Raw genomic sequence first — 17761 nt, 5'->3', positions numbered from 1 at the left:
TGACTCGGTGAGCGAGTTTATTAGCGAGTGCATCGGAGATGTCGTACCCACTGTGACTATTAAAACCTTCCCTAACCAGAAACCGTGGATTAATGGCAGCATTCGCACAAAACTAAAAGCTTGTAGGCTCTCCTTCTCCGTGGCCAATGTGAGTAAAACATTTAAACGTGTTAACCCTCGCAAGGCTGCCGGCCCAGACGGCATCCCTAGCTGCGTCCTCAGAGCATGCGCAAATCAGCTGAATGGTGTGTTTACGGACATATTCAACCAATCCCTATCCCAGTCTGCTATCCCCACATGCTTCAAAATGGCCACCGTTGTTCCTGTTCTCAAGAAAGTGAACTGAACTAAATGACTATCGCCCCATTGCACTCACTTCTGTCATCATGAAGTGCTTTGAGAGACTAGTCAAGGATCATATCACCTCCACTCTACCTGATACCCTAGACCCACTCCAATTTACTTACTGCCCCAATAGGTCCACTGACGATGCAATCGCCATCACACTGCACACTGCCCTATCCCATCTGGACAAGAGGAATAACTGTGTAAGAATTCTGTTCATTGACTACAGCTCAGCATTTAACACCATAGTACCCTCCAAACTCGTCATTAAACTCAAGACCCTGGTTCTCGACCCCGCCCTGTGCAACTGGGTCCTGGATTATCTGACGGGACGACCACCAGGTGGTGCAGGAAGGAAACAAGATCTCCACCCTGCTGATCCTCAACACTGGGGCCCCACAAGGGTGCGTTCTCAGCCCTCTCCTGTACTCCCTGTTCACCCATGGCTGAGTGGCCATGCACGCTTCCAACTCAATCATCAAGTTTGCAGATGACACTACAGTGGTAGGCCTGATTACCAACAACGACGAGACGGCCTACAGGGAGGAAGTGAGGGCCCTCGGAGTGTGGTGTCAGGAAAACAACCTCTCACTCAACGTCAACAAAACAAAGGAGATGATCATGGACTACAGGAAACAGTAGAGGGAGCACCCCCCCATCCACATCGATGGGACATTTGTGGAGAAGGTGGAAAGTTTTAAGTTCCTCGGCGTACACATCACAGACAAACTGAAATTGTCCACCCACACAGACAGTGTGGTAAAGAAGGTACAACAGCGCCTCTTCCACCTCAGGAGGCTGAAGAAATTTGTCTTGTCATCTAAAACACTCACAAACGTTTACAGATGCACAATCGAGAGCATCCTGTCGGGTTGTATCACCGACCTGATACGGCAATTGCACTGCCCTCAACCGCAAGGCTCTCCAGAGGGTAGTGCAGTCTGCACAATGCATCGCCGTGGGCAAGCTACCTGCCCCCCAGGACACCTACAGCATCCGATGTCACAGGAAGGCCAAAAAATCAAGGACAAGAACCCCCAGAGCCACTGCCTGTTCACCCCGCTACCATCCATAAGTATACACAATCCTGAGTCAATATTTTGTAGAAGCACCTTTGGTGGCGATTAAAAATCGAATCAAATTTTATTGGTCACATACACTTGGTTAGAAGATGTTAATGCGAGTGTAGCGAAATGCTTGTGCTTCTAGTTCCGACTATGCAGTAATATCTAACAGCAATCTAACAAATTCACAACAACAACCTTATACACACAAATACACACAAATGTAAAGGGATGAGTAGAATATGTACAAATGGATGAGTGATGGTGTGTGGCATAGGCAAGATGCAGTAGATGGTATAGAATACAGTATATACATATGAAATGAGTAATGTGGGATACAGTGCCTTGCGAAAGTATTCGGTCCCCTTGAACTTTGCGACCTTTTGCCACATTTCAGGCTTCAAACATAAAGATATAAAACTGTATTTTTTTGTGAAGAATCAACAACAAGTGGGACACAATCATGAAGTGGAACGACATTTATTGGATATTTCAAACGTTTTTAACAAATCAAAAACTGAAAAATTGGGCGTGCAAAATTATTCAGCCCCTTTACTTTCAGTGCAGCAAACTCTCTCCAGAAGTTCAGTGAGGATCTCTGAATGATCCAATGTTGACCTAAATGACTAATGATGATAAATACAATCCACCTGTGTGTAATCAAGTCTCCGTATAAATGCACCTGCACTGTGATAGTCTCAGAGGTCCGTTAAAAGCCCAGAGAGCATCATGAAGAACAAGGAACACACCAGGCAGGTCCGAGATACTGTTGTGAAGAAGTTTAAAGCCGGATTTGGATACAAAGAGATTTCCCAAGCTTTAAACATCCCAAGGAGCACTGTGCAAGCGATAATATTGAAATGGAAGGAGTATCAGACCACTGCAAATCTACCAAGACCTGGCCGTCCCTCAAAAACTTTCAGCTCATACAAGGAGAAGACTGATCAGAGGTGCAGCCAAGAGGCCCATGATCACTCTGGATGAACTGCAGAGATCTAGAGCTGAGGTGGGAGACTCTGTCCATAGGACAACAATCAGTCTTATATTGCACAAATCTGGCCTTTATGGAAGAGTGGCAAGAAGAAAGCCATTTCTTAAAGATATCCATAAAAAGTGTCGTTTAAAGTTTGCCACAAGCCACCTGGGAGACACACCAAACATGTGGAAGAAGGTGCTCTGGTCAGATGAAACCAAAATTGAACTTTTTGGCAACAATGCAAAACGTTATGTTTGGCGTAAAAGCAACACAGCTCATCACCCTGAACACACCATCCCCACTGTCAAACATGGTGGTGGCAGCATCATGGTTTGGGCCTGCTTTTCTTCAGCAGGGACAGGGAAGATGGTTAAAATTGATGGGAAGATGGATGGAGCCAAATACAGGACCATTCTGGAAGAAAACCTGATGGAGTCTGCAAAAGACCTGAGACTGGGACGGAGATTTGTCTTCCAACAAGACAATGATCCAAAACATAAAGCAAAATCTACAATGGAATGGTTCAAAAATAAACATATCCAGGTGTTAGAATGGCCAAGTCAAAGTCCAGACCTGAATCCAATCGAGAATCTGTGGAAAGAACTGAAAACTGCTGTTCACAAATGCTCTCCATCCAACCTCACGGAGCTCAAGCTGTTTTGCAAGGAGGAATGGGAAAAAATGTCAGTCTCTCGATGTGCAAAACTGATAGAGACATACCCCAAGCGACTTATAGCTGTAATCGCAGCAAAAGGTGGCGCTACAAAGTATTAACTTAAGGGGGCTGAATAATTTTGCACGCCCAATTTTTCAGTTTTTGATTTGTTAAAAAAGTTTGAAATATCCAATAAATGTCGTTCCACTTCATGATTGTGTCCCACTTGTTGTTGATTCTTCACAAAAAAATACAGTTTTATATATTTATGTTTGAAGCCTGAAATGTGGCAAAAGGTCGCAAAGTTCAAGGGGGCCGAATACTTTCGCAAGGCACTGTATGTAAACATTATTAAAGTGGTGTTAGTTAAAGTGACTTGTGATACCTTTATTAAGTCAATTTATTTAAGTGGCCAGAGATTTCAGTCTGTATGTTGGCAGCAGCCTCTCTGTGTTAGGGATGGCTGTTTAACAGTCTCATGGCCTTGCGATAGAAGCTGTTTTTCAGTCTCTCGGTCCCAGCTTTGATGCACCTGTACTGACCTCGCCTTTTGGAAATGATATATTTCTGTTAAAAAAGGTCCAGAACGGCAGGCAGTCTAAGGGTCAGAGCAGGCAGGGGTCAATAATCCAGTGTGGTGTGGCAAGGTACAGAACGGCAGGCAGGCTCGGGGTCAGAGCAGGTAGAATGGTCAAAACTGGGAAAAACTAGAAAACGGGAACTAGAACAGACAGAAGCAAGGGGGAAAACTCAGGCAGGTTTCACGAAACAAAACGAACTGGCAACAGACAAACAGAGAACACGGGTATAAATACACAGGGGATAATGGGGAAGATTGGAGACACCTGGAGGGGGGTGGATCCAAGCACAAAGACAGGTGAAACAGATCAGGGTGTGACAGGGTGAGAAAATAAAACTATTTAATCAATTTTGATTTCAGGCTGTAACACAACAAAATTTGGAATAAGTTAAGGGGTATGAATACTTCCTTGTCTCCACCCCCTTCCAGGTGCCCATTTTCCCCATTATCCCCTGTGCATTTATACCTGCGTTTTCTGCCAGTTCGTCTTGTCTCGTCAAGCCTACCAGCGTGTTTTTCGCCATACTCCTGTTCTCTCTAGTCCCTGTTTTCTTGTCCTTCCGGTTCCGACCTATTCTTCCTGTCCTGACCCCGAGCCTGCCTGCCGTCCTGTACCTATCTGACTCTGACCTGGTTTACAAACTTCTGCCTGTCCTGACCTTGAGCCTGCCTGCCACCCTGTACCTATCAGACTCAGACCTGGTTACGAACCTCTGCCTGTCCTCGACCTGCCCTTTTCCTGCCTCCTGTGGTTTTAATAAACTACTCTGTATATTGAACCGTCCGTCTCCTGTGTCTGCATCTGGGTCATATCCTGATTTGTGTTAGTACGAACTGGCCATGACTGACCCAGGAGACTCGGACCAGTTCCGCAGTGCCGTCTCCTCCCATGGAGCCATCATTGATAGACACGAGGAGTTACTTCAAGGTTTTATGGAAGGATTCCAGACCTTGGCGGAATGCCATGACCGTGCCTTGAATACATGGCTGGAGCAATTGTGCAGATTGTCTGTTATGCAACCAGCCACGATGGTAACCTCCCAGTCCCTCAGTAACCCTGCTGTCAGCAGCGCGTCTCTACAGGCCAACCCGGCTTCCCATTTGACACGTTCCTTCATGCTCATCAAGTCTACTCAGGTACCTGTGGTATTGGGGTTTTCATGGCTCCAGCGACACAATCCCCTTATCAACTGGACTGCTGGTGCTATCATGGGCAGGAGCCCGTTCTACCACGCTCATTGCCTGAAGTTGGTGCAGCCTGCCCCAGGACTTCTTCCTGTGGGCTCGGAAGAAGCCTCGGACCTCTCCGCCGTTCCCGCAGAGTACCAGGACCTCCGGGAGGTTTTCAGCAAGGTTTTGAGCTCTGTTGGGTCTGGAGACCAAGGCTGTGGAAACGTACATCAATGACTTCCTGGCTGCAATGTGTACCTGTCCTTCTGCCTCCCCCTCTGTGGAGAAAAGGGACAAAACCCGGTGCCCGTGAGTCGACTACCGGGGCCTTAATGACATCACGGTTAAGAACTGCGGAACGCCTAACATCTGGTGAGGAGACGGGAAGGTGATGGAGTGGAAGACAGCCTTTAACACAGCTAGCGGATACTACGAATACCTGGTGACCCCGTTCGGTCTGACCAACGCTCCTGCGGTGTTCCAAGCCCTGGTTAACAACGTTCTCCACAACATGTTGAACCGGTTCGTGTTCGTCTACCTTGACGACATCCTTGTCTTTTCCCGCTCAGCTCAAGAACACGTTCTCCACTTCTAACAAGTCTTCCAGCGTCTCCTGGAGAACCAGCTTTTTGTTATAGCAGAAAAATATGAATTCCATCGCTCCACCATCTCCTTCCTAGGATACATCATCACTGCTGGTAATATGCAGATGGATCCCGGGAAGGTGAGAGCGGTGGTGGATTGGCCTCAACCCACTTCCAGAGTGCAGCTGCAACGCTTCCTGGGATTTGCCCATTTCTATCGCCATTTACTGGGTTACAGCACCCTGGCTTCCCCCCTTTCAGCACTCACCTCTCCCATGGTCCTGTTCACATGGTCCCCAGCTGCTGACCGGGCGTTCCTGGACCTAAAGCACTGCTTCACCACAGCTCCCATATTAATCCATCCGGACTGGTCCCATCAGTTCGTGGTGGAGGTCAACACTTTGGACATGGGAGTGGGGGCTGTCCTGTCCCAACATTCTGCCCTGGACCTAAAGCTGCATCCCTGCACCTTCTTTTCCCATTGTCTTAATGCCACAGAGAGGACTTATGATGTGGGAAATCGAGAACTGCTGTGGTGAAGATGGCATTGGAGGAGTGGAGGCACTGGTTAGAGGGGGCGGAACATCCATTCATTGTGTGGACGGATCACAAGAACATGGAATATCTCTGCACCGCCAATCGTCTCAACTCCAGGAAAGCTCAATTGGCCCTGCTTTTCACTCTGTTCAACTTTACCATCTCCTATTGCCCAGGGTCCAAGAATGTTAAGCTGGATGCGCTTTCACGCCACTATAGCCCCGCTGCTACACTCTCGGACCCCGAGACCATCCTTCCTACCTCGTGTCTAGCGGCTGCTCTCATCTGGGGAATAGAGAACCAGGCCCGTGAGGGGGGCCTGGCTAACCGGAAGTTTGTCCCAGATGCTGCCTTCTCTCCGGTCCTGGAATGGGCTCATTCCTCCAAGCTTGCCTGCCACCCTGGCTCCCTTCAGACCCTGGCTTTTGTGTGACAACGCTTTTGGTAGCCTACCGTGGTTCCTGACGTCTCCGTGTTCGTCGCCGCCTGCACTGTCTGTGCTCAGAATAAGACTTCATGGCATGTTCTGGCTGGCCTCCTTCAACTTCCTGTCACTTACCGTCCCTGGTCACATTGATCCCTGGACTTCGTCACTGGTCTCCCTCCATCTGATGGCAACACTACTATCCTTACAGTGGTAGACAGGTTTTCAAAGCTGCCCACTTCATTCCCCTCCCCAAGCTATCCTCAGCCAAGGAGACGGCCCAGCTCATGGTGCAACACGTCTTCCGGATCCATGGACTTCTGGTGAACATGCTCTCCAACTGTGGTCCTCGTTCTCGTCCTGGTTCTGGAAGGCATCCTTCACACTCATTGGGTTGTCGGCCAGCCTGTCCTCTGGGTTTCTCCCCCAGTCTAAAGGTCATTCGGAGTGAGCTAATCAGGACGTGGAGACAACTCTTCGTTGCCTCGTCTCTGCCAACCCCACTACCTGGAGCCAGCAACTTGTGTGGGTGGAATACGCCTGCAACACCCTTCCCTCTTCAGCCACTGGTCTCTCACCTTTCGAGTGTTCGATGGGTTATTATCCCCCTGCTCTTCCCTGAGCAAGAAGAAGAGGTCAGCATTACCTCGGCCCAGATGTTCGTCCGCCGCTGTCGCTGTACCTGGAAGAGAGCCCGGTCTGCTCTTCTCAAGACCACCTCCAGGTATCAACGACAGGCGGACTGCCACCGGACCCCGGCTCCCTGCGGGTGGAGTCCCCGTTTTATCGGCCCTTTTCACATCTCTAAGATTCTTAGCCCCTCTGCTGTTCGTCCCCCCTACGACTGATCTCGTCCTGCCATTTGTCTCTCTCTTGTTGTTTTAATAAACTACTCTGTGTATTGAACCTTCTGTCTCCTGTGTCTGCATCTGGGTCATATCCTGAGTTGTGTTAGTAAGGGACATACATAACAGTCGATATGGACGGTGGCTAGATATTTCCGGAGTGGCTCCTGCACACACACAGAAACACACACCTATCCTATCCACCCTACAAGTGAATATCTCCCTCCACCTGAGGTTGAATCTGCACATTGGTCTCCTCACTATATACACAGACTGTATTGCGAGTGCATGTGTTGTGTGTGTGTGTGTATCCATGTGTGTGTGTGTGTGTGTGTGTGTGTGTGTGTGTGTGTGTGTTTGCATACATATGTGTGTGTTTATGACTGAGACTTTGACCTGAACGCTACACCACACCCTGTGAGAATGATGCTAGAGTAAGTCACACATTACATTACATTACATTTGACATTTTCACATTTGAGTAATTTCGCAGACGCTCTTATCCGGAGCGACATACAATCAATGCATTCAGCTAAATTAGTAAAGTAGTAAAACCACATATCACAATCATTGCTAGTCTTTGTTGGTTAATGTAGCTACTAGAGACAGAAAATTAGAAAAGTAATAGAAAGAAGTGAGACACACACATCCACACATACACACACACATACACACATACACACACACATACACGCACACAGACTGAGTACCTGTTGCAGTGAAAAGTTGATGGGTCACTGACTTGCTGTGATCAGACCTCTGGACTTCTGTCATCTGAGGTGTCTTCTCTCTCTCTAAAATGTCCTGTATAGGTAAACAGCACAGAGCAAAGGGCAGAGAAATAATCTACCCAATAACCTCCATCATAGATCATAATCTGGTCATACTGTTGGCCACACACAGAAACACACACGCACACAAACACCCACAAACACGAACACACACACACCGGCTTTGCTTTAACCATTAGGTGGCGTGCTAGATCTAAGCTAGGGCTACCAGTAGGACCCCCTCCCTCTCTCTCGGCTGCCCTCCTTCACACTCTCTCTCCCTCTGTTTTTCAGTTGTGACAGTTGTTTCTGCTCCATTCAATTATGAGAAAAACTAGAGCATGTGCATGTGTGTGAGGTGTGAATGTGCCATATTTAAAAACGTTGTTTTTTCTCTTTAGAGATTTCTCATCAAATCACAGAGGAGGACATCGATCTATTGATCTTACATGGAGGTTCCAGAGAGAGAGAGAGAGAGAGAGAGAGAAAGAGAAAGAGAGAGAGAAATGTGGACTGCATTTCTGAAACCATAATATTCAATGTCACAGACTCATAGAGGATGTTGATGTTGTTTGGATGTTTTTGTTGTTTACCCATTTCTCTTGGCTGAGTGGTTGGAGGAGCTTTCCAGAGTCACATCACAAAACCCTGACTGTGACTCACCTTCAGTCTAGGTTACCGTGTTTTCATCTGACGCATAAGAGCGCATGAAGGGGACAGAGCAAGAGAGGGACACTTTTTGGAGGATGTTGTTTTAGAAGGTCGTCTTTTCTCGCTCATCATTTATCGATTTAAAAAAATGTATCTATGTAATTTAGACCAATATATAGCCCTAACAATACCATAGGAAAATGAATATCAGATCCTATTCAAGTTTGTTTAATACTTTTGTACAATGCGCTCAACGGATGCTCGAGTATTATTTTCTTTCTTCAGACATGAATTTTAGCTTGTGATATATTTAATAACATTCAAAGGCTATACTTTATTTCTTACAAGTAAAATACTTTTGTAAATGGAAGACAAGATGGGAAGGTGTGTTTTATTGCTTCAGTGCAAGACTGTTCTAAAATAGAGGCGGACTAGGAGCTTAAAACCATAAGATCCTTTACGCATCACACACACGCACTCAATAGGAATAGAGGACATGCGGAGACAAGAGGAGCACGCCAGCCGCCCCAAGGAGAACCTCCAGCCGCGTGAATGACCCGCTGGCAGCATGCGCTCCTGGCCGAACCGAACTGACTGTCTCTCTCCCGTTAACTGCAGCTGGGAGGAGAACTACTGGAACTACTACTTTAACGGGAGCTACCGGGGTCCCGTGCCCCCCGAAAACCTCTTCCCCATCCCCGTTCTAATGGGAATCACCATCACCTGTGCTCTCCTGTTCCTGGCGGGAGTGACCGGAAATGTAATGACTATACTGGTCGTGTCTAAGTACAGAGACATGAGAACAACCACTAACCTCTACTTATGTAGCATGGCTGTCTCAGACCTGTTGATATTCCTCTGTATGCCCCCTGATGTGTATCGGTTATGGAAGTACAGGCCATGGATATTTGGAGATACATTCTGTAAGCTGTTTCAGTTCGTTAGTGAGTGCTGCACTTATTCAACCATTTTGAATATAACCGCTCTGTCCGTGGAGCGGTACCTGGCCATCTGCTTCCCACTTCGCGCCAAACGCCTGGTCACCAAGCGACGCGTTCGTGCGCTCATCATCTTTCTCTGGCTCGTGTCGCTGTTGAGCGCGGGACCTGTCTTCGTTCTGGTGGGAGTGGAGCACGAGACTCGCCCAGCGGCGGGAAACTCTGTGACTGCTGGTGGGGCGGAAGGACAGACAGAGATAGACACTAGCGAGTGTAAACCCACCCAGTACGCGGTTGAGTCTGGGCTTCTAGCCGCCATGGCGTTGGTTAGCTCTGTGTTTTTCTTCCTGCCGGTGTTTTGTTTGACTGTGGTGTACAGTTTGATTGGACGAAGGTTGTGGAAGAGACGGAGAGAGAACAGTATTGGAGCTAACGTAGCACACAGGGACAAGAGCAACAGACAGACCGTCAAGATGTTAGGTAGGGTGCAATACATGTTGCTCATATTCAAAACCATGCTTTAACCACGGCATAATTGAGATGTTTATAATATTTTAAAAAGGCCACAGAATTGGAGACATTTAAAAAAGGAAAAATATTGGTTCCGATACGAATTAAATCAATCAAACATTGTAACAAGACAATGATAATGTAAATAATGTAGATATAACGTCAAGCTGTGTATAAGTTTATACAGTCAGCACAGTAACCTAATAACCATGGTAACAGCCAGTCGTGTAAAGCTTTACCAAAGTAATTTAATTAGGCATAACTATAGTTTCCCCTCATACCCCTTTCTGCCATTTCTCTCTCTGAAAAAAATAATATTACTGATGTTTGCATTTAATGTTTTATGGTTGGAATTAATTGTATGTGCCTCCCCTCCTCCCTCAATTCCCCCTTCCCACTCCCCCCTCTATTATTATTAGCATAAAAGGAGAAATCCAATATTACAAACATTTATTATCTGTCTCCCCTCTCCCTCTCTCTCTCTCTCTCTCCAGCTGTAGTGGTCTTTGCCTTCGTCCTGTGCTGGCTGCCTTTCCACTTGCATCGTTACCTTATGTCCCATTCCTCAGAGGGCTCCTCTCCTCTCTGGTCTCTCTTCACCCAGTACTGCTCCCTTGTTTCCACTGTCCTCTTCTATCTCTCGGCTGCCATCAACCCTGTCCTCTATAACACCATGTCTAGGAAGTACCGGTCAGCTGCTGCCCAACTGTTTGGTCTACAGGAGACTCAACCACCCAGAGGGAGAACAGCAAGCACTGTCAAAGGAGAGAGTTCACCTGCCTGGACAGAGTCCACTGTTAGCCTGTGACTGTAGCCAATTTGGAGGGGGAATGGGCGCTAGATATATACTTCTCTGATTTTGACATGTAGTTGTTGTGATCAAACTCTTCTTGTGTGTTTCTCATCAGTGACCACTGCTTTCCCTGGTTGATCAAACAGGCACCATTATGGACCATCAAGGATTCATTGGTCTTTAATCCAAGAGAGCACCGGCTTACGCATAACGTCCATGGACGTTGATTATTGATTGAAATTTGGTCAGTCCGCCCTGCCCTTGCGTTGAACATATTAATTGAATTAGCCTCAAGGACTCTGAATAAGACTGTCGCTTTGATGTCACAACTCGCCCGGCAAAGACAGACAAAGGCGTTTGAGAACATGTTTTATAAAATATTTATAAGGCGTTTCTGTCACCCCAAAAGAAGCACACCATTAGCAACAAAAACTATTAAACAGCTCTTGAAACGGACACCTATGTATTTTCTACAAATCACACATGCAACACACGCACACACACACACAAACCAAAATAGTTATTACGCTTGCCTTAACTGATATGTGAACTGTATTCTGGATGACAAAGAAAAGCACTGTAGACCGTGATGCACTTCTCTGTACCCTGAGAGAGAGGGACTGGAGTACTGTGTGTGTGTTTGTTTATGTTGAGTGATTGGGTGTGTTGGGGTATGTGTATTTATGGTGAGTGACGTCGTGTGTTGGTGTGTGTGTGTGTTTATGGTGAGTGACTGTGTTGGTGTGTTTGGCAGTGTGTGTAGATATAGGTAACATTTTTTTGCTATGATAGCATGTACAGTAGGCTAATTATACCGCCAGCCTTACTCTGTAAATAGCAGCTTAGTAACAGTTCAATCTGATTGGTATTAGTCTTGGCTTATCTTATAAGTACTTACAAAGCAGCCACTGCCTTGGACTCCAGAATTCTGACATGGCAACCAGGACTCCAGGAGCATTTCATGTTATTCTGTACATAAATCCGAGACACTCCATTTAGTATAATATGTTACGTTTCATATGGTATGTATTCATTTGTGGATGTCCATCATTCATTTCATATGATATGTTATGAATTAGAATTCGTATTATATGTTACAAATTTGCTAAACGTACAATATGTTATGAATCTGCAACACGAATCTGAAATGGATACAATATGCTCCGAATTTGCAAAACATATGATACGTAACGAATTGTAGCTAGGTGGCTAATGTTAGCTAGGCTAGGGATTAAGGTTATGGTGACGTTTAGGAGTTAGGTTAAAAGGTTAAGGTTAGGGGAAGGGTTAAGGTTAGGGGAAGGGTTAGCTAAAATGCTAAGTAGTTGCATAGTGATCTAGAAGAAAAAAAGAAACGCACACCTATTAAGGCGAGGTGCTGGCCAGCGGAGTAGAAACTTGAAAATAAAAGAGAGCCGCACACTCTAGGAGCTCAGATGCAAAAATGTAATACCAACGTTTCGACAGCCAAGCTGTCTTCATCAGGGTATAATCACAAACACTGCGGGATGACTCGTTTATATAGTGTCAAAAGACACAGGTGTCTGTAATCATGGCCAGGAGTGGCCTAATATCATTGGTTAATAATCAAATATTAAAATGTCATACAAAGAACAGCATGCAAACAAATGGATAGCATACGATCATAGATTAATTTGACTATACAAGTTTACAAACAATTACAATGGCAAAGTCACAATAATCCAAGCCATTCTTGTGATTATTGTGACTTTGCATAGTACCTAAAAAGTAGTAAGTAGTTGAAAAGTTGCTAATGTGCTAAAGTTGTCCATCATGAGATTTGAACTCGCAACCTTTGGGTTACTAGACATCTGCATTATACACGTACTCATCATCCTACAGTGCATTTGGAAAGTATTCAGACCCCTTGACTTTTTCCACATTTTGTTACATTACAGCCTTATTCTAAAATTGATTAAATTGTTTGTTTTTTCATCATCAATCTACACACAATACCCGATAATGACAAAGCAAAAGCAGGTTTTTTAGAAAGGTTTGCTAATTTATTAGAAAAAACTAAAATATCACATTTCCATAAGTATTCAGAACCTTTACTCAGTACTCAGTACCATTTGCTCAGTACGTCCTCCAGACGTGACTCTTGGCATTCAGGCCAAAGAGTTCAATCCTGCTTTCATCAGACCAGAGAATCTTTTTTCTCATGGTCTGAGAGTCCTTTAGGTGCCTTTTGGCAAACTCCAAGCGGGCTGTCATGTGCAATTTACTGAGGAGTGACTTTTGGGGGGGGGGGGGAAGTCAAGGGAACTGAATATTTTCTGAATGCACTGTATTTCATTTTTATCTTGAGTAACCATCTGTCTTATGTAACCATACAAAACGTTACATATCATACTAATTTGAGTGTCCCAGATTTTAATTTACAATGTTACGTCTAGTCTATGAGACCAGGCTGGGTATGGACTTAAAGACTACAAGTAAGGACTGCAGAACCAATCTGCAAATATGAACCACAAACATCGCCTGGAAAAAGACTTAAAATGTGGAAATGCAACTACAGACATGGCGCTTCAGCCCAAATTAATGTAACGCTTAACTATGTATCCATGTTTGTACCGCTATAATAATCTGTACTATGCCTTTACAAACTATAATGGAAGAAAACACTGTATGTATTTTAATATTGATCCATATCATCAGGTTGCCAACTTGGTCTGAACTCATTCCGGGAGATAAAAATGATTCAACATTGTTTACGTGTCATTTTTTACATTTCAGACATAAGTAGTTTAACTCCGTCATGACTGAGAGGTGCACACATGGGTAGCCTACAAACACACAGATTTCATCCTCACCTCTCCCCCATCTTCTCCTCTCTTATTTCACCTCCTCTGCTTTCCTCTCGTCTCAGTGCCTTTAAATCAGGCAGCCTCAAAGCCACCCATCCTCAATGGTCGTCACTAGTTCTCACAGCCATAATTATGGCTACACCCCGCCTATTTCTACAATTTCTCTTCTTAAAATAGAATTTTAAGCATAACTCTAACCTTTACCACACTGCTAACCTTATGCCTAACCCTAACCTTAATTTAAGACTGAAAAGTACACTTTTGTGTTCATGAATTTTACGACAAGACAATTTTGACATTGTGGTTGTGGTAACAAGTGACAACCATCTTCAAGTTAGGTTCAAAGGACCCTTCTGTCGCATCTGAGGCTTTCTGAGTTGCCTGATCAAAAAGTCCTATAAGACAGAGTAAGGACAGGAGGAGAAAGGGAAAGAAAGAGGTCAGAGAGAGAAACGAGGGATGGAAAGAGGAAGAAGGAAAGTGAGAAAGACATTGATGGTGGTACATAGAATATGAGGAGTGTAGAAATGAATGAATGAGGTAAGATGAGTCAGAGAGAGAGGAACTTGGAAGTAAGAGACCACTTGAGAAAAGATTGATTCAGAAATTATAGATATAGAAAGAGTCAATGAGTTACTCTGCATCACTTGTGAGATGCAGTGTGTGTGTCTCAGAGACAGGAGGAATAATTTTATTTCTGTGATTTAATGCCTCCTGTTATCCAGTGAGATGCTATCGAGGCCGCTTGGGAATAAATCACAAGCTATTGCTGGACACAGGCGCGTGCACACACACACTCAAACAAACACACACTGAGAGACGGAGGGGAGCGAGAGAGGGAGAGACAGAGAGAGACAGAACGTGAGAGGAAGGCTGAGAGAGAAGAGAAAGGTAAAGAGAGATAGAAAGACAAAGAGAGTGAGAGAGGATCGATGGCAATGTTCCTGCACAAATCAGTGTGTCGAAGAAGAGGCTGCATGTGCTTTTGTGCATCTCCCCTCCCCGCTGGTCTCTTCTCCAGACACACAGTTCAGTCAGGGTTATAGTGGCCATTAAATAGGAGATTCTCCCTAAAACTGAATGTGAAGGTTGCATATTTTCACAGCGTCGGCTGGATTATAGATGTGATTCATGTCTGGCTGTACCTCAAATGCTACCTTATTCCCTACAGTACCTTCGGAAAGTATTCAGACCCCTTGACTTTTTTCCAAATTTTGTTAGGTTACAGCCGTATCCTAAAATTGATTTAATTGTTATTTTTCCCCCTCTTCAATCTACACACAATACCCCATAATGACAAAGCAAAAAATGTTTTTTAGAAATGTTAGCTAATTTATTAAATAAATAACTGAAATATCACGTTTACATAACTATTCAGACCCTTTACTCAGTACTTTGTTTAAGCATCTTTGGCAGTGATTACAGCCTCGAGTCTTCTTGGGTATGACGCTACAAGCTTGGCACACCTGTATTTGGTTTCTCCCATTCTTCTCTGCAGATCCTCTCAAGCTCTGTCATGTCGGATGGGGAGCGTCGCTGCACAGCTATTTTCAGGTCTCTCCAGAGATGGTTCAAGTCCGGGCTCTGGCTGTGCCACTCAAGGACATTCAGAATCTTGTCCCGAAGCCACTTGCGTTGTCTTTGCTGTGTGCTTAAGGTCGTTTTCCTGTTGGTAGGTGAACCTTCGCCCCAGTCTGAGGTCCTGAGCGCTCTGTAGCAGGTTTTCATCAAGGATCTCTCTGTACTTTGCTCTATTCATCTTTGCCTCGATCCTGACTAGTCTCCCAATCTCTGCCACTGAAAAACATCCCCACAGCATGATGCTGCCACCAAATCAAATGTATGTACAGTGCCTTGCGAAAGTATTCGGCCCCCTTGAACTTTGCGACCTTTTGCCACATTTCAGGCTTCAAACATAAATATATAAAACTGTATTTTTTTGTGAAGAATCAACAACAAGTGGGACACAATCATGAAGTGGAACGACATTTATTGGATATTTCAAACTTTTTTAACAAATCAAAAACTGAAAAATTGGGCGTGCAAAATTATTCAGCCCCCTTAAGTTAATACTTTGTAGCGCCACCTTTTGCTGCGATTACAGCTATAAGTCGCTTGGGGTATGTCTCTATCAGTTTTGCACATCGAGAGACTGACATTTTTTCCCATTCCTCCTTGCAAAACAGCTTGAGCTCCGTGAGGTTGGATGGAGAGCATTTGTGAACAGCAGTTTTCAGTTCTTTCCACAGATTCTCGATTGGATTCAGGTCTGGACTTTGACTTGGCCATTCTAACACCTGGATATGTTTATTTTTGAACCATTCCATTGTAGATTTTGCTTTATGTTTTGGATCATTGTCTTGTTGGAAGACAAATCTCCGTCCCAGTCTCAGGTCTTTTGCAGACTCCATCAGGTTTTCTTCCAGAATGGTCCTGTATTTGGCTCCATCCATCTTCCCATCAATTTTAACCATCTTCCCTGTCCCTGCTGAAGAAAAGCAGGCCCAAACCATGATGCTGCCACCACCATGTTTGACAGTGGGGATGGTGTGTTCAGCTGTGTTGCTTTTACACCAAACATAACGTTTTGCATTGTTGCCAAAAAGTTCAATTTTGGTTTCATCTGACCAGAGCACCTTCTTCCACATGTTTGGTGTGTCTCCCAGGTGGCTTGTGGCAAACTTTAAAATACACTTTTTATGGATATCTTTAAGAAATGGCTTTCTTCTTGCCACTCTTCCATAAAGGCCAGATTTGTGCAATATACGACTGATTGTTGTCCTATGGACAGAGTCTCCCACCTCAGCTCTAGATCTCTGCAGTTCATCCAGAGTGATCATGGGCCTCTTGGCTGCATCTCTGATCAGTCTTATCCTTGTATGAGCTGAAAGTTTAGAGGGACGGCCAGGTCTTGGTAGATTTGCAAATGGTCTGATACTCCTTCCATTTCAATATTATCGCTTGCACAGTGCTCCTTGGGATGTTTAAAGCTTGGGAAATCTTTTTGTATCCAAATCCGGCTTTAAACTTCTTCACAACAGTATCTCGGACCTGCCTGGTGTGTTCCTTGTTCTTCATGATGCTCTCTGCGCTTTTAACGGACCTCTGAGACTATCACAGTGCAGGTGCATTTATACGGAGACTTGATTACACACAGGTGGATTGTATTTATCCTCATTAGTCATTTAGGTCAACATTGGATCATTCAGAGATCCTCACTGAACTTCTGGAGAGAGTTTGCTGCACTGAAAGTAAAGGGGCTGAATAATTTTGCACGCCCAATTTTTCAGTTCTTGATTTGTTACAAAAAGTTTGAAATATCCAATAGATGTCGTTCCACTTCATGATTGTGTCCCACTTGTTGTTGATTCTTCACAAAAAAATACAGTTTTATATCTTTATGTTTGAAGCCTGAAATGTGGCAAAAGGTCGCAAAGTTCAAGGGGGCCGAATACTTTCGCAAGGCACTGTATATAGCCCTTCGTACATCAGCTGATATCTCAAAGTGCTGTACAGAAACCCAGCCTAAAACCCCAAACAGCAAGCAATGCAGGTGTTGAAGCACGTTGGCTAGGAAAAACTCCCTAGAAAGGCCAAAACCTGGGAAGAAACCTAGGGAAGAACCAGGCTATAAGGGGTGGCCAGTTCTCTTCTGGCTGTGATGGGTGGAGATTATAACAGAACATGGCCAAGATGTTCAAATGTTCATAAATGACCAGCATGGTCAAATAATAGGACTGGGACAGGTAGCACGGTGAACAGGTCAGGATTCCATAGCCGCAGGCAGAACAGTTGAAACTGGAGCAGCAGCACGGCCAGGTGGACTGGGGACAGCAAGGAGTCATCATGCCAGGTAGTCCTGAGGCATGGTCCTAGGGCTCACGTCCTCAGAGAGAGAGAAAGAAAGAGATAATTAGAGAGAGCATACTTAAATTCACACAGGACACCGGATAAGACAGGAGATGTACTCCAGATATAACAAACTGACCCTAGCCCCCGACACATAAACTACTGCAGAATAAATACTGGAGGCTGAGACAGGAGGGGTCAGGAGACACTGTGGCCCCATCCGATGACACCCCCGGACAGGG

General features: G+C 45.0%; 2 protein-coding genes across 3 annotated transcripts in view; one reads left to right on the top strand and one right to left on the bottom strand.

Annotated features, from left to right (window-relative positions):
* The window catches only part of LOC110495697 (phospholipase D1), a 36484-nt gene extending 28474 nt beyond the window's left edge, over positions 1-8010 (bottom strand). The window contains exon 1 of one of the 2 annotated variants that reach the window (XM_036982739.1): positions 7891-8010. The gene's annotated coding sequence lies outside the window, so the exon portion shown is untranslated. The remainder of the gene's footprint in view (positions 1-7890) is intronic. The other variant, XM_036982741.1, reaches the window with a different exon arrangement.
* A 1035-nt stretch (positions 8011-9045) lies between these two features.
* LOC110495701 (growth hormone secretagogue receptor type 1) lies at positions 9046-12813 on the top strand. Its single transcript, XM_021571087.2, has 2 exons — positions 9046-10019; positions 10544-12813. Exons 1-2 carry the CDS (start codon positions 9170-9172, stop codon positions 10855-10857), a joined length of 1164 nt encoding a protein of 387 aa, XP_021426762.2. The 5' UTR covers positions 9046-9169; the 3' UTR covers positions 10858-12813.
* The last annotated feature ends 4948 nt before the right edge of the window (positions 12814-17761 follow it).

Source organism: Oncorhynchus mykiss, chromosome 7 (assembly GCF_013265735.2).
Source record: "Oncorhynchus mykiss isolate Arlee chromosome 7, USDA_OmykA_1.1, whole genome shotgun sequence".
NCBI classification, from domain to species: Eukaryota; Metazoa; Chordata; class Actinopteri; order Salmoniformes; family Salmonidae; genus Oncorhynchus; species Oncorhynchus mykiss.
Note: the sequence above shows the minus strand (reverse complement) of the source record. Positions and strands in the feature narration are given on the sequence as shown.